General features: G+C 47.9%; 1 protein-coding gene across 4 annotated transcripts in view; it reads right to left on the bottom strand.

Annotated features, from left to right (window-relative positions):
* The window catches only part of cadm4 (cell adhesion molecule 4), a 289,714-nt gene that overhangs the window by 134,081 nt on the left and 131,821 nt on the right, over nt 1-23,812 (bottom strand). For all 4 annotated transcript variants that reach the window (XM_072265997.1, XM_072266000.1, XM_072265996.1 and 1 more), the window contains exons 4-6: nt 23,365-23,499; nt 13,964-14,125; nt 1,488-1,578 (exon numbers count right to left, since the gene is read on the bottom strand). In XM_072265997.1, coding sequence (XP_072122098.1) covers nt 1,488-1,578; nt 13,964-14,125; nt 23,365-23,499 — 388 coding nt within the window. The remainder of the gene's footprint in view (nt 1-1,487; nt 1,579-13,963; nt 14,126-23,364; nt 23,500-23,812) is intronic.

The raw sequence follows: 23,812 nt of genomic DNA, 5'->3' as shown, positions 1-23,812 counted from the left end.
TCTCTGACATACAATGCCCCTATCTCTCTGACTACACAACTTGCATATCCCTGTGACCACACATTGACTATATTCCTCTGACTACACAATGTCCATATCCCTTGGACTACACAATTTGCATATCCCTGTGTCCACACATTGACCTTATCCTTCTGACTACACAATGTCCCTATTTCTCTGACTATACAGTGTCAATATCCCTCTGACTTCATAATGTCCATATCCCTCTGACTACACAATGCACATATACCTCTGACTACACAATATCCATCTCTCTCTGACTACACAATGTCAAATTTCCGCTGACTGCACAATGTCAATATCCCTCTGACTACATAATGTCCATATCCCTCTGACTACACAAGGTCCATATCCCTCTGACTACACAATGTCTGTTTCCCTCTGACTACACAATGTCTGTCTCCCTCTGACTAAAGAATGGCCGTCTCTCTCTGACTACACAATGTCCATATCCTTCAGACTACACAATGTCCCTGTCTCTCTGACTACACAATGTCCCTATTTCTCTGACTATACAGTGTCAATATCCCTCTGACTTCATAATGTCCATATCCCTCTTGCTACACAATATCCATCTCTCTCTGACTACACAATATCAATATCCCTCTGACTACACAACGTCAATATCTCTCTGACTGCACAATGTCTGTCTTCCTCTGACTATGCAATGTCCATATCCCTGTGACCACACAATGTCAATATTTCTTTGACTACACAATGTCCATATCGTTCTGACCACACAATGTCCATATCCCTCTGACCACACAATGTCCCTATCCCTCTGACTGCACAATGTCCATATCCCTCTGACTACACAATGTCCCTATCTCTCTGACTGCACAATGTCCCTGTCCCTCTGAGTAAACAATGTCCATATCCCTCTGCCTGCACAATGTCAATATCCCTCTGAGTATACATGCCCCTATCCCTCTGACTACACAATATCCACGTCCCTCTGACTACACAATGTCCGTCTCCCTCTGAGTACACAATTTCCATATCCCTCTGACTACACAATGTCCGTCTCCCTCTCACTACACAATGTCCATATCCCTCTGACTACCCAATTTCCATATCTCTTTGACTACACAATGTCCATATCTCTCTGACTGCACAATGCCTGTCTCCCTCTGAGTACACATGTCTGACCACACAATATCAATATCCCTCTGACTGCACAATGTCCATATTCCTCTGACTACACAATGTCCATATTCCTGTGACCACACAATGTCAATATCCTTCTGACTACACAATGTCTATATCACTCTGACCTCTGATGAGAAGCTTTCAATCACTCCTTCTTTTCCAATCTGTCTAATTGCGAAGTAAGTTCCACTAACACGGATATCCGAAGAGAGCTGGAATATTGGAGTTTTATCACACATGTTCTACATGAGACATGAGTGCATGACGGGCTGAGTGTTCGAGGTCCGAGTGGAAGTTTGATGCTGTGGTAGACTTACAATGGGTTCCCCGTCACAGAGCAAGTCAAGAGCAGATCATCTCCCTCCCTCAGGATTACTGGTGTAGCTTCCACTTTAGCCGTCGGGGAGTCTGTGAGAGAAGGATAAATGATTTGGATGTTACAAAAGTGACCAGTGCGTACCGAGTGAGAATTTAGTTATTTAGAGTGAAGCACACTTCCTGCCATCCCATCACACACTCCCAGGGTCAGACACAGAGTGAAGCTCCCTCCAGACCGTCCCATCACACACTCCCAGGTGCAGACACAGAGCGAATCTCCCTCCACACCATCCCATCACACACTCCCAGAGTCAGACACAGAGTGAAGCTCCCTCCAGACTGTCCCATCACACACTCCTGGGCTCAGACACAGAGTGAAACTCCCTCCACACTATCCCATCACACACTCCCAGGGTCAGACACAGAGTGAAGCACCCTACACACTGTCCCATCGCACACTCCTAGGGTCAGACACAGAGTGAAACTCCCTCCACACCATCCCATCACACACTCCCAGGGTCAGACACAGAGTGAAGCTCCCTCCACACCGTCCCATCACACACTCCTGGGGGCAAGGTGTGACAGTTACCAGAATACAATCAAAGTTATGCTTCTTCTATAGTTCTGTTTGGTTCAAGGTCGACTCCTTCTTCTGGTACTTTGCAGTTTTTGAACACTTGACTCTCAGACACTCTGTGTGTAGGAGCCTGTATTGGGAGACTGGTGGATTGGATGGGAATATTCGGTAGAGTTGTGGCATTTTGCCAAACCACAACAAATGGGAGTTGTGGTTTCTCAGGAGGTTAAAGAGGTTTGGCTTGTCACCAAACTGTCTGACAAAGTCCTACAGATGTCCTGTTGAAAGTATCCTGTCTGGTTACATCACGGTCTGTACGGAATGTACCGGAATGGAAGAAGCTGTAGGGAGTAGTGAACTCAGCCCAATCCATCACAGACTCATCTGTCCCCACCATCGGTAGCATCTGCAGGAGATGCTGCCTCAGGAAGGCAACGTCTATCATCAAAGGTCCCCACCACCCGAGTCATGCCATCTCACAGCTCTCATCGGGCAGGGGGTACAGAAGCCCGAAGTCCCACATCGCCAGGTTCAGGAACAGCTACTTCCCTTGTGTTCTTGGAGCACCCATCACAACCCTAATCAGAACCTCAGCAATGGAAGCCCACAGATTGCCTCATGAACTGAGACACGTACGTGTGTGTGTCTTTGTTTGTATTGTTTTGTTCTGTCTGCACTCAGTGGCCAGTCTTCCTTTGCAGATTGGTTGTTTGTCAGTCTTTCTGTGTGTATTTTCTTCCCCATCAGTTCTACTGTAGTTCTTTATTTTCCTGTAAATGGAAGTGAATCTCAAGGTAGTGTGTGGTGATATACCTCCTGTACCTAACAAAGTGGTCACTGAGTGTATGTCCATGGCTTTCTGCTGCTGTAGCCCGTCCACCTCAAGGTTTGATGTGTTGTGCATTCAGAGATGCTCTTCTGCACACCATTGATGGAACACGTGGTTACTTGAGTTTCTGTTGCGTTTCAGCCAGCTTGAACCAGTCTGACCATCCTCCGCTGACCTCTCTCATGAACAAGGCGCTTTCACCAACAGAACTGCAGCTCACTGGATGTTTTTCTATGTTTCTTGCACCATCCTCCGCAAACTCTAGAGAGTGTTGTGTGTGAAAATCCCACAAGTTCAACAGTTTCCAAGTTACTCGAACCATCCTGTCTGGCACCAACAATCATTCCATGGTCAAAGTCACTTAGATTACATTTAATCATATAACCATATATAACCATACAACAATTACAGCACGGAAACGGGCCATCTCAGCCCTTCTAGTCCGTGCCAAACTCTTACTCTTACCTAGTCCCACCAATCCACACTCAGCCCATAACCCTCCATTCCTTTCCTGTCCATATTTAACTTCAAACGACAACATCGAACCTGCCTCAACCACTTCTGCTGGAAGCTCGTTCCACACAGCTACCACTCTCTGAGTAAAGAAGTTCCCCCTCATGTTACCCCTAAACTTTTGCCCTTTAACTCTCAACTCATGTCCTCTTGTTTGAATCTCCCCCATTCTCAATAGAAAAAGCCTATCCATGTCATCTCTATCAATCCCCCTCATAATTTTAAACACCTCCATCAAGTTCCCCCTCAACCTTCTACGCTCCAAAGAATAAAGACCCAACTTGCTCAACCTTTCTCTGTAACTTAGGAGATGAAACCCAGGCAACATTTTAGTAAGTCTCCTCTGTACTCTCTCAATTTTATTGACATCTTTCCTATAATTCGGTGACCAGAACTGTACACAATACTCCAAATTTGGCCTCACCAATGCCTTATAGAATTTCAACATTACATCCCAACTCCTATACTCAATGCTCTGATTAATAAAGGCCAGCATACCAAAAGCTTTCTTCCCCACCCTATCCACATGAGATTCCACGTTCAGGGAACTATGCACCATTATTCCTAGATCCCTCTGTTCTACGGCATTCTTCAATGCCCTACCATTTATCATGTATGTCCTATTTTGATTAGTCCTACCAAAATGTAACACTTCACATTTTTCAGCATTAAACATTTGTCCCCTTTTCTGATATTTGGTTTGAACACAACTGAGGATTTTGACCATGTATGCATTGGATTTCTGCCACATGTAGGTGCACCCAATGAAGTGGCCACTCAGTGCACGTTGTGTGTGTTGTCTGAGCCTGTGTACCTGTGCTGCTGCTGGGCAGCTCGTCTTTCTGTCCCTGTACCTCACTGTACACTGCACAGGACAGTCAGTCTGACCTCACTTGAACAGAGCAGCAGCATCCAGCAGACTCACTGAGGCGAATTATTGTTCAGTTTTGGTCGCCCTGCTGAAATGAGTGCAGAAGATATTCACAAGGATGTTGCTGGGACGAGGGTCTGAGTTATGTAGAGAGGTTGGGCAGGTTGGAGTGTTGGCGACTGATGGGTGACCTGACAGAGCTGTATGCAACCATGGGGGGTATAGGCACACGAGGTACTGCAGGCGATGGAATTCTGGGGCAGTGCACAATGTGCTGGAGGGGCTCAGGTCAGGCAGCAGCCATGGATGGGATAAACAGTTGATGCTTTGGGCTGACACCCTTCATCAGGACTAGAAAGGAAGAAGGTGAGGGGAGCGGGGGTTAGAAGGACAAGGTGGCAGGTGATAGGTGAAACTGTGCGAGTGTTCCCAGTTTAGCGCCTTAGATATGCTGAACGTGCAGAGCCTTTTCCCCATGGTCGGGAATCATGAACCAGAGGCCACAGATTTAAGGTGAAAGGGGAAGAGATTTAATAGGAACCTGAGGGGCAGGTTTTTCACCCAGAGCGTGGTGGGTCTGTGATGCTGGGGGAAGTGGTTGGGATGGGTACATTCACAATATTCATTTGGATTTCTTGTTTTTTGCAACAGGCTGTTCCGGTCCTTCGAGCTTTGCCACCCGGCAAAATCAGAGGACAATTTACATTGACCGACTAACTGGTATGTCTTTGGACTGTGGTGGGGAGCCGGAGCATCGGGAATAAGGCCTATGCATTCCACTGGGAGGAAGTACAAACTCCGGGATCAAACTCTGACACCCCAGGCTGTCACGGTGTTGCACTGGGAGGAAGTACAAACTCCGGGATCAAACTCTGACACCCCAGGCTGTCACGGTGTTGCACTGGGAGGAAGTACAAACTCCGGGATCGAACTCTGACACCCCAGGCTGTCACGGTGTTGCACTGGGAGGAAGTACAAACTCCGGGATCGAACTCTGACACCCCAGGCTGTCACGGTGTTGCACTGGGAGGAAGTACAAACTCCGGGATCGAACTCTGACACCCCAGGCTGTCACGGTGTTGCACTGGGAGGAAGTACAAACTCCGGGATCGAACTCTGACACCCCAGGCTGTCACGGTGTTGCACTGGGAGGAAGTACAAACTCCGGGATCGAACTCTGACACCCCAGGCTGTCACGGTGTTGCACTGGGAGGAAGTACAAACTCCGGGATCGAACTCTGACACCCCAGGCTGTCACGGTGTTGCACTGGGAGGAAGTACAAACTCCGGGATCGAACTCTGACACCCCAGGCTGTCACGGTGTTGCACTGGGAGGAAGTACAAACTCCGGGATCAAACTCTGACACCCCAGGCTGTCACGGTGTTGCACTGGGAGGAAGTACAAACTCCGGGATCAAACTCTGACACCCCAGGCTGTCACGGTGTTGCACTGGGAGGAAGTACAAACTCCGGGATCAAACTCTGACACCCCAGGCTGTCACGGTGTTGCACTGGGAGGAAGTACAAACTCCGGGATCAAACTCTGACACCCCAGGCTGTCACGGTGTTGCACTGGGAGGAAGTACAAACTCCGGGATCAAACTCTGACACCCCAGGCTGTCATGGCGTTGCACTGACTGCTACACCGTGATGCCACTTTTGGACAGGCACATGGATAGAAAAGATTTAGGACCAACATGGGCAAATGGGATGAGTTTAGATGGTCAGCAGGGATCAGTTGGATCTGTTTCTGTGCTGTGTAACTCCATGTCTGGCTGCTGTTCTACCCATGCCTGCTCACTCTCCTCTACCCCCCTCTGCCATTGTTTCCCATCATTTCTATTTGTGGCCCCTTTGCTCTAATAGAGAGCTTGCTTTGTTGCAGTGCATTCTGGGATAGAGACCCCTCCATTGCCATAACTTCCACCCACTCACACAACCTCTAACTGAGCTCACCAATTTCCTCAGTAGATATATCCTGTAAAAGCCCAGAGCAATTAACTGTGGAATGGAACTCCCTGCTCAGAAAACTGGTAATTATATTGTTTTAACCTGCTGTGGTGATGAGATGTTGGTGTTGAGTGATTGACAGATGGATCATCGTCAGATGAAGTGTGAACTGACGCAGAACATAGAAAGCACAGTATAGCACAGGCCCCTCAGCTCACGATGTTTTAACCTACTCTAAGATCAATCTAATCCTTATCTCATACATAGCCCTCCATTTTTCTATCATCTATGTGCCTATTTCATTTTAAATGTCACTAACGTGTATGCCTCTGCCATCACCTCTACAATTCATTCCATATGCTCACCACTCTCTGTGTAGAAACATAGAAACATAGAAAACATTCAGCACAACACAGGTCCTTTGGCCCACAAAGCTGTGCCGAACATGTCCTTACCTTAGAAATTATCTAGGGTTACCCATAGCCCTCTATTTTTCGAAGCTCCTTCTACCCATCCCAGAGTCTCTTAAGAGGTCCTATCGGTTCCGTCTCCACCTCTGCCGAGGGTAGCCCATTCCATGTACTCACCACTCTCTGCGTAAAAACTTACCTCTGTACCTGCTTCCAAGCACCTTAAAACTGTGCCCTCTCGTGATAGTCATTTCAGCCCTGGGAAAAAACCTCTGACTATCCACACGATCAATGCCTCTCATCATCTTATACACTTCTATCAGGTCACCTCTCATTCTCTGTTGCTCTAAGGAGAGAAGGCTGAGTTCACTCAACCTATTCTCATAAGGCATGCTCCCCAATCCAGGCAACATCCTTGTAAATCTCCTCTGCTCCCTCTCTATAGTTTCCACACCCTTCCTGTAGTGAGGTGACCAGAACTGAGCACAGTACTCCAAGTGGGGTCTGACCAGGGTCCTATATAGCTGCAACATTACCTCTCAGCTCTTAAACTCAATCCCACGGTTGATGAAGGCCAATGCACCGTTTGCCTTCTTAACCACAGAGTCAATCTGCGCATCAGCTTTGAGTGGGACCCCAAGATCCCTCCGATCCTCCACACTGCCAAGCATCTTACCATATAGATTCTGCCATCATATTTGACCTACCAAAATGAACCACTTCACACTTATCTGAGTTGAACTCCATCTGCCACTTCTCGGTCCAGTTTTGCATTCTATCAATGTCCCGCTGTAAACTCTGACAGCCCTCCACGCTATCCACAACACCCCCAACCTTTGTGTCATCAGCAAATTTACTGACCCATCCCTCCACTTCCTCATGCAGGTCATTTATAAAAGTCACAAAAAGAAGGGGTCCCAGAACAGATCCCTGAGGCACACCACGGGTCACCGACTTCCATGCAAAATATGACCCATCTATAATCACTCTTTGCCTTCTGTGAGCAAGCCAATTCTGGATGCACAAAGCAAGGTCCCCTTGGATCCCATGCCACCTTACTTTCTCAATAAGCCTTGCATGAAGTACCTTATCAAATGTCTTGCTGAAATCCATATACACTACATCTACTGCTCTACCTTCATCAATGTGCTTAGTCACATCCTCAAAAAATTCAATCAGGCTCGTAAGGCATGACCTGCCTTTGAGAAAGCCATGCTGACTATTCCTGATCATATTATGCCTCTCTAAATGTTCATAAATCCTGCCTCTCAGGATCTTTTCCATCAACTTACCAACCATGAAGTAAGACTCACTGGTCTATAATTTCCAGGGCTATCTCTACTTCCTTTCTTGAATAAGGGAACAACATCTGCAACCCTTTAATGCTTCGGAACCTCTCCCATCCCCATTGACGATGCAAAGATCATTGTCAGAGGCTCAGCAATCTCCTCCCTCGCCTCCCACAGTAGCCTGGGGTACATCTCATCTGGCAGGCTTATCCAACTTGATGCTTTCCAAAAGCTCTAGCACATCCTCTTTCTTAACGTCTATATGCTCAAGGTCTTCAATCTGCTGTAAGTCATCCCTCAAATTGCCAAGATCCTTTTTCATAGTGAATACTGAAGCAGAGTACTCATTAAGTATCTCTGCTATCTTCTCTAGTTCCATACACACTTTTCCACTGTCACATTTGATTGGGCCTATTCTGTCATCCTCTTGCTCTTCACATACTTGTAGAACGCCGTGGGGTTTTCCTTAATCTTGTCTGCCAAGGCCTTCTCATGGCCCCTTCTGGCTCTCCGAATTTCATTCTTAAGCTCCTTCCTGCTAGCCTTATAATCTTCTAGATCGCTATCAATAGCTAGTTTTTTTGAACCTTTTGTAAACTTTTCTTTTTTTCTTGACTAGATTTTCAACAGTCTTTGTACGCCATGGTTCCTGTACCCTACCATCCTTTCCCTGTCTCATTGGAACGTACCTATGCAGATCACCATGCAAATATCCCCTGAACATTTGCCACATTTCTGCCGTACATTTCCCTGAGAACATCTGGTCCCAATTTATGCTTCCAAGTTCCTGCCTGATAGCTTCATCTTTCCCCCTTACTCCAATAAAATGCTTTCCTAACTTGTCTGTTCCTATCCCTCTCCTATGCTTTGGTAAAGGAGATAGAATTGTGATCACTATCTCCAGAATGCTCTCCCACTGAGAGACCTGTCTCCTGACCAGGTTCATTTCCCACCACTAGATCAACTATAGCCTCTCCTCTTGTAGGTTTATCTACATATTGTGTTAAGAAACCTTCCTGAACACACCTAGCAAACTCCACCCCATCGAGGGAGCAGCAGTGGAAAGGGGGAGAAGTTTTAAGTTCCTGGGTGTCAACATCTCTGAAGATCTATTCTGGGCCCAATATATTGATGCAATTACAAAGAAGCCACAGCAGCGGGTAGATTTCATTCAGAGTTTGAAGAGACTTGGTATGTCACCAAAGACCATCGCAAATTTCTACAGATTTACCATGGAGAGTATTCCAGCTGACCGCACCACCTTCTGGTCTGGAGGGGCCCCTGCACAGGATCAGAAAAAGCTCCAGAAAGTTGTAAACTAGCCAGCTCCGTGATGGGCCTTAAAAAGTGAAGCCTCAAAAAGGCAGCATCTGTCACTAAGGATCCCCATCGCCCAAGACATCCTCTCTTCTCATTGCTACCATCAGAGAGGAAGTATTAGAGCCTGAAGCCTCACAATTAACATTTTAGAAACAGCTTCTTCCCCACTGCCATCCACTTTCCGAATGGTCCATGAACCCAGGAGAACTACCTCACTTATTAAAAATTTTTATTTACTCTCTTTTAGCACTACTTATTTAATATATATAGTATAAAACAATTTATAGCTTTTTGTTATGTATTCTAGTCTACTGCTACTGTAAAACAACAAATCTCATGACATATGCCAGTGATATTAAACCTGATTCTGATTCTTCTGCCCTCTCTCTAAAGTTTCCACACCCTTTCTATAATGAGGTGACCAGAACTGAACACAGTACCTGAAGTGTGTTCTAACCATAATTATTTTATTTGCGCTCCTCATTTTCACTGGAATTTTTGCTCTGAAAGTAACAGCATGTGTTAAAATAGTTCAGCATATCCACAAGTAGCGCATTTATAACTAGTAGTTAATTAAAAAATGAGGCCAGTGAATGTAAAATGTTCAGTAGTTATCCTCTGTCGTCATGCTGGGGGAGAGTGAATTACTGCAGAATTTCAGTGGTGGGGCTGCTCTATCTGTCACACTGCTCAATTCACAGAGTCACACAGCACAGAACCAGGCTCTTCGGTCAGAGTCCACAACACCCCCCCCCGACCCCCGCAACCATGAATCCCACCTAAGCCAGTCTCATTTGCCTGTGATCATGTCATAGCCCCCTAAACCTTTCCTGTCCACGTGACCATCCAAATGTTGTCAATGTACCTGCCTCAACCACTCTCACTGTCATCTTGGTCTAAATACAGACCATCCTCTGGTTCCAACCTGTGCCCCTTGGTTCTTCATGCCCCAGCCCTGGGGAAAAGACTGTCCACATTCACCCTATCTGTGCATGTGGTGACTTTACACATCTCTGTAAGCCTCCTCCATTCCAGTGAATAAAGTCCAACCTGACCGATCTCTCTCTTAGTCTCTCAAGTCCCGGCAACATCCTCCTAAATCTCCTCAGCAGCCTGGTGAATCTTGTCTGGACCATTTCCAGCTTAATAATATCTTCCTTATAGCAGGGTGACCAAAATTCCAAGTTATTGAATATTCCAAGTGCGATCTCACCAATGTCTTGTACAACTGCAATCTAATGTCCTAATTCCTGTACTCAGTGCCCTGACCAATGAAGGCCAGCATGACAATCACCTTATTCACCATGCTGTCTAACCATGTCACCACTTTTAGCAACTGATTACCTGTACCCCAGGGTCTCTCCGTTCTACATCACCCTCCAGGGAACCGTGTACCTGTACCCCAGGGTCTCTCCATTCTACATCACCCCCCAGGGAACCGTGTACCTGTACCCCAGGGTCTCTCTGTTCTACATCACTCCCCAGGGAATGTGTACCTGTACCCCTGGGTCTCTACATCACTCCCCAGGGAACCATGTACCTGTACCCCTGGGTCCCTCTGTTCTACATCACTCCCCTGGCCCTGGGTCTCTTTGTTCTGAAGTACTCTCCTGAGTCCATAAGACCATAAGACAAGGGAGCAGAAGTTGGCCATTTGGCCCATCAAGTCTGCTCTGCCATTTTATCATGAGCTGATCCATTGTCCCGTTTAGTCCCACTCCCCCGCCTTCTCACCATAACCTTTGATGCCCTGGCTACTCAGATACCTAAAAATCTCTGCCTTAAATACACCCAATGACTTGGCCTCCACTGCTGGACATGGCAACAAATTCCATAGATTCACCACCCTCTGTCTAAAAAAATTTCTTCGCATTTCTGTTCTGAAAGGGCGCCCTTCAATCCTTAAGTCATGCCCTCTCGTACTGGACTCCCCGATCATGGGAAACAACTTTGCCACATCCACTCTGGCCATGCCTTTCAACATTCAAAATGTTTCTATGAGGTCCCCCCTCATTCTTCTAAACTCCAAGGAATACATTCCAAGAGCGGACAAACGTTCCTCATATGTTAACCCTCTCATTCCTGGAATCATTCTAGTGAATCTTCTCTGTACCCTCTCCAACGTCAGCACATCCTTTCTTAAATAAGGAGACCAAAACTGCCCACAGTACTCCAAGTGAGGTCTCACCAGCGCCTTATAGAGCCTCAACATCACATCCCTGCTCCTATACTCTATTCCTCTAGAAATGAATGCCAACATTGCATTCGCCTTCTTCACTTCCGACTCAACCTGGAGGTTAACCTTAAGGGTATCCTGTACAAGGACTCCCAAGTCCCGTTGCATCTCAGTCCTGCCGCTCATTCTGAGAGCGTTGTCCTCTGCTGGCTTCCCAAAATGTAGCACCTCACACTTATCCAGACTACATCAAGGCAAGGCTGCTGGCCCGGACGGTATCAGCCCCAGGGTACTGAAGGACTGTGCGAGTCAGCTGTCTGGTATTTTGCAGCACTTTTACTATCTGAGTCTGAATCAGGAAAAGATACTGGTGCTACGGAGGACTTCCTGCTTGGTTCCTGCACCCAAGAAGGCGACTCCATCTGAATTTATTTAATACAGATCAATTGCCCTCACATCTCATGTGATGAAGGTGCTGGAGAGGCTGGTCCTGACTTACCTTGGACCGCAGGTGAGTTCTGCGGTCCAAGGTGAGGTGAGGTGAGGTGAGATAAGGCGGGAGGAGAAGATGGCAGTGCGATGCGGTGCACGCAGCTCTCCGGTGAAATTATATCATATTTGTTAAATAGGGGGCAGTGCACAATTCTGATTTGATGGAGACAGACGTGAGAAGCACAGAGGAACATCCGGAGAAATTTCTGAAATGCCTGGTTCGCTGCCGCTGCTACTGTGCGATTGAGAATCTCGGGAGGGAAGGCCCCAAAATTCCTGGCTTTGCCTGCTGCTGGCAACCGAGGCTGAGGTCGAAGCGTTCGGATAGAGATGGTGCTCGATACTCAGTGTCGGAGGGCTGATCAGAGGCTCGAAGTTTTCAAACGACTGAGAGTCGGACTGTAGTCGGGCATGGCAGGAGGAGCTTTCTTCCTTCTCCCCTCTGCATGAGATGTGGGACTTTCAAGAGACTTTGAACTTTTTTACTGTGACCATGGCCTGTTCTTCATCAAGTTATGGTATTGTTGCACTGTTGTAACTATAAGTTATAATTATGTGGTTTTTGTTAGTTTTTCAGTCTTGGTCTGTCCTGTGCTTCTGTGATATCACACTGGAGGAATATTGTATCATTTCTTAATGCATGCATTACTAAATGACAATAAAAGAGGACTGCGTGTCCTCATAATCTAATAATCTAATCTTCATCGCACCCTCCACAGTCTGCCTACCAGCCTCATGTGGGAGTGGATGATGGCATCACCCACCTGTTGCAGAGGGCTCAGTCCCACATGGAGGATGCTGGTGACATTGTGAGAATCACAGTTCTTGGTTTCTTTATTGCCTTCAATATGATACACCCACTTCTTCTGAGTGAGAAGCTGCAAAGGATGTGCGTAGACAAGTCCACTCTCTCCTGGATTACTGACTACCTGACAGATAGACCCAGTTTCGGGTGGGTAGTTCTCTGTCTGAGATGGTGGTGAGTGGCACTGGAGTGCCACGAGGGACGGTCCTGTCTCTGTTTCTGTTCACACTGTACACCTCAGACTTTCAGTACGAATCTGAGTCTTGCCACTTGCAGAAGTTCTCTGATGACTCTGCGGTGGCTGGGAGTATCAGAGATGGGCAGGAGTCAGTGGACAGGTGGACAAGTTTGTGGAGTGGTATGCGAGGAATCACCTGCTCCTGAATGTGGCCAAAATCAGGGAGATGGTGATTGATTTTAGGAGGAAGAGGACTGTGAGGAGTCCTGTACATGGTCTGGTAGAAGAGGGTGTTCACCTCGACAACAGACTTGACAGGAAAACCAACATCAAGGCTGTTTACAAGAAGGGGATGAACAGACTCTATTTTCTAAGGAAGCTGAGATCCTTCAATGTGTGCAGCAGGGTGTTAGAGATCTTTTACCAGTCTGCTGCAGCAAGAGCAGTCGTATTTGCGGCTTTATGTTGGGGGAGTAGCATTGGTGCTGGTGATGCAGAAAGACTAAATAAACTCACCTAAAAGGCTGGATCCATCCTTGGCTACAACCCAGACTCTTCTGAGTTAGTGGTGGAGAGAAGGTCACTAAACAAACTGTTATCCATTATGGACAATCAGGCACATCCTCTCCATGACCTACTGAATAAGCAGCGGAGCACCTTTCAAACAGGTTCATTTAACTCCACTGTCACAAGGATTGTTACAGAAAATCTTTCCTATCAAGTGGAATAAGCATACACAACAGTTCATCTCTGTGCGGCAGGAGAACACCCATCATAGTATAATAGTCTCTGTTTTATTATTTTGCAATTATTATTGGACATTATTGCAAATTATTGCACATTGGTAAATTATTATTGTTTTGTACTTTATTAGTTAAGTCGGCACACTGCTACGTGTGGTTTTAAATGTCGCTACAGTAACGAAAGAATCTCCCAGTCAGGATCAAGAAAATATGAATGATTACTATTACTATTATTAGTGTACCTGTACCTCACACTGATACGGGCCATTCCCGTCCCCCCGCACCCCCCCCGATCTCCCCCACTGTACATTCTGAAACTCACAGCGCACGCTGAGTGGGAACTCTATCCGCCTCTTCATCCCCTTCACCCCGGGGACGTCAGCCTCGCAAATCACCATCGCTCCGTCGTCCTTTCGGAGCACCGGAATCTTCACCAGGCTGGTCACCATGAACACCTTTCCCTGCTGCTCCTGACTACTGGCTCCTGAAGGAGAAAAGATGTCACCCAACGCAGAACGTAGGTCATACCACATGGAACACGGGTTGTACAACAAAGAGCAGAGGTCAAACACCAGGTCATACATAGGCACTGATACATAGCTAGTTTACTTAAGTCTTTTGCACAGTATTGTATGAATTTTATGTTTTACACTGAACTGCTGCCACACAAAAAACAGACTTCATGACATATGTGAGTGATGATAAACCTGATTCTGATGTGAGTCTCCATTATGGACTGAGAGTGGGGAGAGAGAAGGGAGAGGGGAATCATGGTTGGAAAAGGGGGAAAGGAGAAGGGAGGAAGTGGGAAACACCAGAGAGACATTCTGTAATTATCAATCAAGCAATTGTTTGGAATCAAATGACCTTGCCTGGTGTCTCCAGGCTGGGTGTGTCTGGACCGGTGCCAACCCTTGCCCGGAACTGCTTCTCTGTCAGCTGTCCCACACCCCTGCCACAGTGCTGTACTCTCACTATTTGCAACATCCTTTTCTCCTGCCAGATTAACAAACATTCTCTGTGTCCCACATTCACAAATACAGCACTGTGCAAAAGTCATAAACACCCACGCTATGTGCCTAAGACATTTGCACAGTACTGTAGAACATAGAACTTACATCATACAACATAGACATAGATCATACAACATGGAAAATCTATCATACAACACAGCACACAGGTCATACAATATGAAACATAAATCATCCAATACAGAACACAAATCATACAGCAAAAGACATGGGTGCATCGGAGTATCTCATACACCAACATCCGATAGAAAACAGAACAGAACACACACAGGAACAGCCCTTCAGCCCCCAAAGTCTGTGCTGAACTAAACTAAATCCTCTCTGTCTACACAGTGTCCATATCCCTCCACTCCCCACACATTCACGTGTGTGTCTGACACACTAATCCCTTCTGTCTACACAATGTCCATATCCCTCCATTCCCCACACATTCACGTGTGTGTCCGACACACTAATCCCCTCTGTCTACACAATGTCCACATCCCTCCATTCCCCACACATTCACATGTGTGTCTGACACACTAATCCCCTCTGTCTACACAATGTCCACATCCCTCCATTCCCCACACATTCATGTGTGTCTCTGACACACTAATCCCCTCTGTCTACACAGTGTCCACATCCCTCCATTCCCCACACATTCACGTGTGTGTCTGATACACTAATCCCCTCTGTCTACACAATGTCCATATCCCTCCATTCCCCACACATTCATCTGTGTGTCTGACACACTAATCCCCTCTGTCTACACAATGTCCATATCCCTCCATTCCCCACACATTCATGTGTCTGACACACTAATCCCCTCTGTCTACACAATGTCTGTATCCCTCCATTCCCCACACATTCATGTGTGTGTCTGACACACTAATCCCCTCTGCCTACACAATGTTCACATCCCTCCATTCCCCACATATTCATCTGTGTGTCTGACACACTAATCCCCTCTGTCTACAGAATGCCCACATCCCTCCATTCCCCACACAACAAAGGTTCTGAACTTAAAGATGGGTAACTTTGAAGGTATGAGACGTGAATTAGCCAAAATAGACTGGCAAATGACACTTAAAGGGTTGACGGTGGATATGCAATGGCAAGCATTTAAAGATTGCATGGATGAACTACAATAATTGTTCATCCCAGTTTGGCAAAAGAATAAATCAAGAAAGGTAGTGCACCCGTGGCTGACCAGGGAAATTAGGGATAGTATCAATTCCAAAGAAGAAGCATACAAATTAGCCAGAAAAAGTGGCTCACTTGAGGACTGGGAGAAATTCAGAGTTCAGCAGAGGAGGTCAAAGGGCTTAATTAGGAAGGGGAAAAAAGATTATGAGAGAAAACTGGCAGGGAACATAAAAACTGACTGTAAAAGCTTTTATAGATATGTGAAAAGAAAAAGATTGATTAAGACAAATGTAGGTCCCCTACAGACAGAAACAGGTGAATTGATTATGGGGAGCAAGGACATGGCAGACCAATTGAATAATTACTTTAGTTCTGTCTTCACTAAGGAGGACATAAATAATCTTCTGGAAATAGTAGGGGACAGAGGGTCTAGTGAGATGGAGGAACTGAGGGAAATACATGTTAGTAGGGAAGTGGTGTTAGGTAAATTGAAGGGATTAAAGGCAGATAAATCCCCTGGGCCAGATGGTCTGCATCCCAGAGTGCTTAAGGAAGTAGCCCAAGAAATAGTGGATGCATTAGTGATAATTTTTCAAAACTCTTTAGATTCTGGACTAGTTCCTGAGGATTGGAGGGTGGCTAATGTAACCCCACTTTTTAAAAAAGGAGGGAGAGAGAAACCAGGGAATTATAGACCGGTTAGACTAACATCGGTGGTGGGGAAACTGCTAGAGTCAGTTATCAAAGATGTGATAACAGCACATTTGGAAAGCGGTGAAATGATCGGACAAAGTCAGCATGGATTTGTGAAAGGAAAATCATGTCTGACGAATCTCATAGAATTTTTTGAGGATGTAACTAGTAGAGTGGATAGGGGAGAACCAGTGGATGTGGTATATTTGGATTTTCAAAAGGCTTTTGACAAGGTCCCACACAGGAGATTAGTGTGCAAACTTAAAGCACAGGGTATTGGGGATAAGGTATTGATGGTGATAGAGAATTGGTTGGCAGACAGGAAGCAAAGAGTGGGAATAAATGGGACCTTTTCAGAATGGCAGACAGTGACTAGTGGGGTACCGCAAGGCTCAGTGCTGGGACCCCAGTTGTTTACAATATATATTAATGACTTAGACGAGGGAATTAAATGCAGCATCCCCAAGTTTGCGGATGACACGAAGCTGGGCGGCAGTGTTAGCTGTGAGGAGGATGCTAAGAGGATGCAGGGTGACTTGGATAGGTTGGGTGAGTGGGCAAATTCATGGCAGATGCAATTTAATGTGGATAAATGTGAAGTTATCCACTTTGGTGGCAAAAACAGGAAAACAGATTATTATCTGAATGGTGGCCGATTAGGAAAAGGGGAGGTGCAACGAGACCTGGGTGTCATTATACACCAGTCATTGAAAGTGGGCATGCAGGTACAGCAGGCGGTGAAAAAGGCGAATGGTATGCTGGCATTTATAGCAAGAGGATTCAAGTACAGGAGCAGGGAGGTACTACTGCAGTTGTACAAAACCTTGGTGAGACCACACCTGGAGTATTGTGTGCAGTTTTGGTCCCCTAATCTGAGGAAAGACATCCTTGCCATAGAGGGAGTACAAAGAAGGTTCACCAGATTGATTCCTAGGATGGCAGGACTTTCATATGATGAAAGACTGGATGAATTAGGCTTATACTCGTTAGAATTTAGAAGATTGAGGGGGGATCTGATTGAAACGTATAAAATCCTAAAGGGATTGGACAGGGTAGATGCAGGAAGATTGTTCCCGAGGTTGGGGAAGTCCAGAACGAGGGGTCACAGTTTAAGGATAAAGGGGAAGCCTTTTAGGACCGAGATTAGGAAAAACTTCTTCACACAGAGAGTGGTGAATCTGTGGAATTCTCTGCCACAGGAAACAGTTGAGGCCAGTTCATTGGCTATATTTAAGAGGGAGTTAGATACGGCCCTTGTGGCTAAAGGGATCAGGGGGTATGGAGGGAAGGCTGGTGCAGGGTTCTGAGTTGGATGATCAGCCATGATCATACTGAATGGCGGTGCAGGCTCAAAGGGCCGAATGGCCTACTCCTGCACCTATTTTCTATGTTTCTATGTTTCTATGTGTGTCTGACACACTAATCCCTCCTTGTCTACACAACATCCATATCCCTCCATTCCCCACACATTCATGTGTGTGTCTAACACACTAATCCCCTCTGTCTACACAATGTCCATATCCCTCCATTCCCCACACATTCATGTGTGTGTCTGACACACTAATCCCCTGTCTACACAATGTCCATATCCCTCCATTCCCCACACATTCACGTGTGTGTCTGACACACTAATCCCCTCTGTCTACACAATGTCCATATCCCTCCATTCCCCACACATTCACGTGTGTGTCTGACACACTAATCCCCTCTGTCTACACAATGTGCATATCCCTCCATTCCCCACACATTCACGTGTGTGTCTGACACACTAATCCCCTCTGTCTACACAATGTGCATATCCCTCCATTCCCCACACATTCATGTGTGTGTCTGACACACTAATCCCCTGTGTCTACACAATGTCCATATCCCTCCATTCCCCACACATTCATGTGTGTGTCTGACACACTAATCCCCTGTGTCTACACAATGTCCATATCCCTCCATTCCCCACACATTCACGTGTGTGTCTGACACACTAATCCCCTCTGTCTGCACAATGTCCACATCCCTCCATTCCCCACACATTCATGTGTGTGTCTGACACACTAATCCCCTCTGTCTACACAATGTGCATATCCCTCCATTCCCCACACATTCATGTGTGTGTCTGACACACTAATCCCCTGTGTCTACACAATGTCCATATCCCTCCATTCCCCACACATTCATGTGTGTGTCTGACACACTAATCCCCTGTGTCTACACAATGTCCATATCCCTCCATTTCCCACACATTCACGTGTGTGTCTGACACACTAATCCCCTCTGTCTGCACAATGTCCATATCCCTCCATTCCCCACACATTCATGTGTGTGTCTGACACACTAATCCCCTCTGTCTGCACAATGTCCACATCCCTCCATTCCCCACACATTCACGTGTGTCTAAGAACCTCGTACCTGCCTCCACCAGCATCCCACTGACACATTCCAGGCACCCTGCTCTTCTTGTGTCACATTTGAACAACGTCTTGTCTGATAAGTTGGACACTTTCACAATCTGCCCTGTTGTGGCTTTACATCTTATTGTCTGTCTGCACTGCACTCTCTCTGTTGCTGTTCCACTTTATTCTGTCCTCCGTTGTTTTACCTTGTTCTACCTCAATGCTCTGTACGAACAGTATGCAAAACAAGATATTTACTGTTTCTCAGTACATGTGAGAATAATAAACCAACTCCAAGACCAGGTCACCACTCAATCTTCACTCCAACCCAAGTTTGTCCAACTTCCCCTCAACTCTTGAAACACCGTCCATAATGAAATGATTGATAATAATTATCCTTACTGTGAAATGTAGCAGGGAATGATTTTCAGTCCCTCTGACTGAATAGCTTCCCTCCACTGACAGCGAGCTCTATACTGTTTACCTGTGCTGCACGCTACATGCAGTTTGAATTACAGTTTATTAACTTGTTTTTTGTTGTTTATGTGCTGTGTGTGTGTGATCTATTGTGCACCGTGGTCTGGAGGAATGTTGTTTCGTTTGGTTGTATATATGTACAGTCAGATGAGAATAAACCTGAATTTCTTGCACATTCCTTTCAATCCAGGCAGCATCCTGGCGAAGCTCTCCTGTCGCCACTTGAAAGCTCCAGTACAAGTCCTGTCACGGGGTGACCAAAACTGCACCAAAGGCAGCCTCACCAAGGATTTGTGCAGCAACAACAACATGATCCAACAAAATGGGAATGCCAGAGAGTCTGTGTCCCACAGACTCAGGACCCAGAATCCCAGACTAGGATCCCTGGGATCCTCCTAACCTTGATCCCAACACAGCACAGCAAAAGGTCATTCGGCCCACAACATCTATGCTAACCATTTACCAAGGCGAACCTTGGCTGCTCAAGATGGTGCAGACAAGAAATTTGTTGGTACACTGCTTGCAGTGCTGCCTCTTGAGATGTAAAGATACTTACTGATTTCCTTCACTGTCAAATGAAGCAGAAAACTGGCTTCTATGACCCAAGAACAGTGAGATCTTTTCACAGCAAACGTCTCGTGCTGGCTTGGCCCCATCTGGACGCTTGCGAGAACATGTGACATTGGATGGGACGTTTTGAAATCCTCTCAGACTGGTGCACCTATCAGTATTTGGGGAGCAAACTGCTGGTGCATTTGGCATTGGTTCCACTCTGTTGCCGTCTGCGTGTGAACACTGGTTACTCAGTGGTAATAAAAATAAAAATGGACGTGACATAGCGTTGGCATGAATATTCATGCCGGTCATTGTTTTCAGTGATAAACAAGTCAGGTCTAATTATAAGAGTAGACTTACTGACAAGCTCGTGCTACATGCAGACCTCTCTAAACATGGCACATATAAAACATTCCACACAGCACAGGCCCTTCGGCCCACAACGCTGTGCTGACCTTTTAACCAGGGTGGAGTGCAGTGGGAGGGGCAATAAGGAGGGAGTGGTGAGGAAGGAGGTGAGGAGGGAATTCTGTAGGAGGGTGTGAGGAGGGAACGCTGTGGGAGGGGGTGAGGAGGGAACGCTGTGGGAGAAGACAGTGAGGAGGGAACGTTGTGGGTGGAGGTGAGGAGGGAACGCTGTGGGAGGGACGGTGAGGAGGGAACACTGTGCAATGGGATGAGGAGGGAACGCTATGGGAGGGGGTGAGGAGGGAACACTGTGGGAGGGGATGAGGAGGGAACGCTGTGGGAGGAGGTGAGGAGGGAATGCTGTGGGAGGGGGTCAGGAGGGAATTCTGTAGGAGGAGGTGAGGAGGGGACACTGTGAGAGGGGGTGAGGAGGGAACACTGTGGGAGCGGATGAGGAGGGAACACTGTGGGAGGGGGTGAGGAGGGAGTGCTGTGGTTGGGAGTGAGGAGGGAACGCTGTGGGAGGGGGTGAGGAGGGAACACTGTGGGAGGGATGAGGAGGGAGCACTGTGGGAGGGGGTGAGGTATAATCGTTGTAGGAGGGGGTGAGGAGGGAACACTGTGGGAGGGGGTGAGGTGTGATCGTTGTAGGAGGGGGTGAGGAGGGAGCTCTGTGAGGGGGGTGAGGAGGGAACACTGTGGGAGGGGGTGAGGTGTGATCGTTGTAGGAGGGGGTGAGGAGGGAACACTGTGGGAGGGGGTGAGGTGTGATCGTTGTAGGAGGGGGTGAGGAGGGAGCTCTGTGAGGGGGGTGAGGAGGGAACACTGTGGGAGGGGGTGAGGTGTGATCGTTGTAGGAGGGGATGAGGAGGGAGCTCTGTGAGAGGGGTGAGGAGGGAGCTCTGTGAGAGGGGGTGAGGAGGGAGCACTGTGGGAGGGGGTGAGGAGGGAATGCTGTGGGAGGGGGTGAGGAGGGAACACTGTGGGAGGGGGTGAGGTGTGATCGTTGTAGGAGGGGGTGAGGAGGGAGCTCTGTGAGAGGGGGTGAGGAGGGAGCACTGTGGGAGGGGGTGAGGAGGGAATGCTGTGGGAGGGGGTGAGGAGGGAACACTGTGGGAGGGGGTGAGGTGTGATCGTTGTTGGAGGGGGTGAGGAGGGAGCTCTGTGAGAGGGGTGATAAGGAGGGAGTGCCAGGCTGTCAGAGGGTGTTGATGTAATGTCAGAGATAAATTCATGTTTCAGATATTCTCCTTCGATGCTTCCTGAAGGAGCTGTAAGATTTTTAACATCTGTTTCCAAACATAACAGGAGTCAAAGTGTCACAGCTTCTTTAAGGCAGGATTTCAGCTCACTGACACAAGACATAACAGTGACAGAAAACATATGATCCGGAAATTTAACATCAGTGATCCCTCAAGAAGCAATCTATATGCTAAATCAGTAAACATTTTGATCTACGCTGTCTCCTCGCAGTGAACGCACCATTCGCTGATTAAATGCTTGGATGGGGCAGGGAGATGTAAAAGTTCACGGGGTTGACTGTTTCCTATTCACCACTCCTCCCAAAGCATACGCTCCTCACCACCCCAACCTCAGTGCTCCCTCCTTACTGACCCTCCCTCAGCAACCCTTGCTCAGCGTCCCCCCCATCCCCTCTCTCAGTGCTCCCTCCTCTGCCCCCTCCCTCAGCGCTCCCTCCTCACTGCCACTCCCTCAGTGCTCCCTCCTCACTGACCCTCCCACATAACTCCCTGCTCACTACCCCTTCCTCAGCACTCCCTCCTCACCACCCCTCCATCTACACTCCCTCCTCACCACCCCTGCCTCTACACTCCCTCCTCACCACCCTCCCTCAGCACTCCCTCCTCACCACCTCTCCCTCTACACTCCCTCCTCACCACCCCTCCCACATCACTCCCTCCTCACTGACCCTCCCTCAGCGCTCCCTCCTCATCCCCTCTCTCAGCACTTCCTCCTCACCGTCCTCGCTCAGCCCTCCTTCCTCATCCCCTTCTCAGCACTCCCCCCTCATTGACCCTCCCTCAGCACTCCCTGCACCCCAGTGCTCTCTCAGCGCTCCCTCCTCATCCCCTCCCTCAACTCTCCCTCCTCACCACCCCGCCTGCACTCCCTGCTCACCACTGCTCCCTCAGCACTCCCTCCTCACTGACCCTCCCTCAGCACTCCCTGCACCCCAGTGCTCCCTCAGCGCTCCTTCCTCATCACCTCCCTCAACTCTCCCTCCGCACCAGCCCTGGCTCAGCTTCCTGAACCTGCATTTGTACATGTACAACACCTCATCCATCCTTGACTACCAGTGAAGTTTCGAACATGGATTCGCTCTGAAGGACGGAATTATTTTCTGTTGTTGGGAGGAAGTTGAGCGGCACATTAGGAGCGGTGTCAACGGATTGAATGGAGGATGTTGCCGGAAATGCCCTCCACCTCTGCGTCCATCAGCTGGCCCGAGGCGTCCTGCACCCCAACAGTTCTGGGATCTCGATCTTTGCTCTAGTGTGGGAGTGTGTATTGGGTGGGTAGGGAGGGAGTTTCACCTTGTCTGACCCCAGAGAGTAGAGGGAGATTCACTCTGTGTCTGACCCTGGGAGTGTGTGGTGGGATGGTGTGGAGGGAGCTTCACTCTGTGTCTGACCCTGGGAATGTGTGATGGGATGGTGTGGAGGGAGATTCACCCTGTGTCTGACCCTGGGAATGTGTGATGGGATGGTGTGGAGGGAGATTCACTCTGTGTCTGACCCTGGGAATGTGTGATGGGATGGTGTGGAGGGAGATTCACTCTGTGTCTGACCCTGGGTGTATGTGAGGGACGGAGTGTAGATGGGATGGTGTGTGATGGGACGGTGTGTAGATGGGACGGTGTGTGATGGGACGGTGTGTGATGGGACGGTGTGTAGATGGGACGGTGTGTGATGGGACGGTGTGTAGATGGGACGGTGTGTAGATGGGACGGTGTGTTGTTGGGACGGTGTGTAGATGGGACAGTGTGCAACGTCCTGGTGTCTCTCTGAGGTTCTGACTTTCCTCACCTTGAAGTTGTCTCTTTTCTCGGAACCAGCGGATCCGGGCGCGAGGTTTGCTCCGTGGGACCGTGCATTGAAGTTCCACCTCGCTTTTCTCTCTGGCCTGCTCCCCCAGCACCTCGACCACTGGCTTTGGAGGCACTGGAAGTATGGATTTTGAAAATTAGTCTCGTTAAAGATCCAGGAAGTTAACCCAACACTGGAACAGAGCAACTGAGACAATGTCGACCCTCACCCGCCTATCTGCACTGACACCTCTCCACGTTCCTACCTCAACTCCACCCCCACCCATTATGCTCCTCACCGGTATTACGTGTTTCCCAGCCTACAGGTCGGGAGTGTGATGGGACACTTCCCACTTCCCTGGTTGGGGTCAGACCATGCACTCCACATCCGCCACATTACCTATCCCTCATAACTCCCCACCACAGTGCAGTGTTTCAATGTGGGTCTC

The sequence above is a fragment of the Mobula birostris genome, chromosome 8 (genome assembly GCF_030028105.1).
Source record: "Mobula birostris isolate sMobBir1 chromosome 8, sMobBir1.hap1, whole genome shotgun sequence".
Classification (NCBI taxonomy): Eukaryota; Metazoa; Chordata; class Chondrichthyes; order Myliobatiformes; family Myliobatidae; genus Mobula; species Mobula birostris.
Note: the sequence above shows the minus strand (reverse complement) of the source record. Positions and strands in the feature narration are given on the sequence as shown.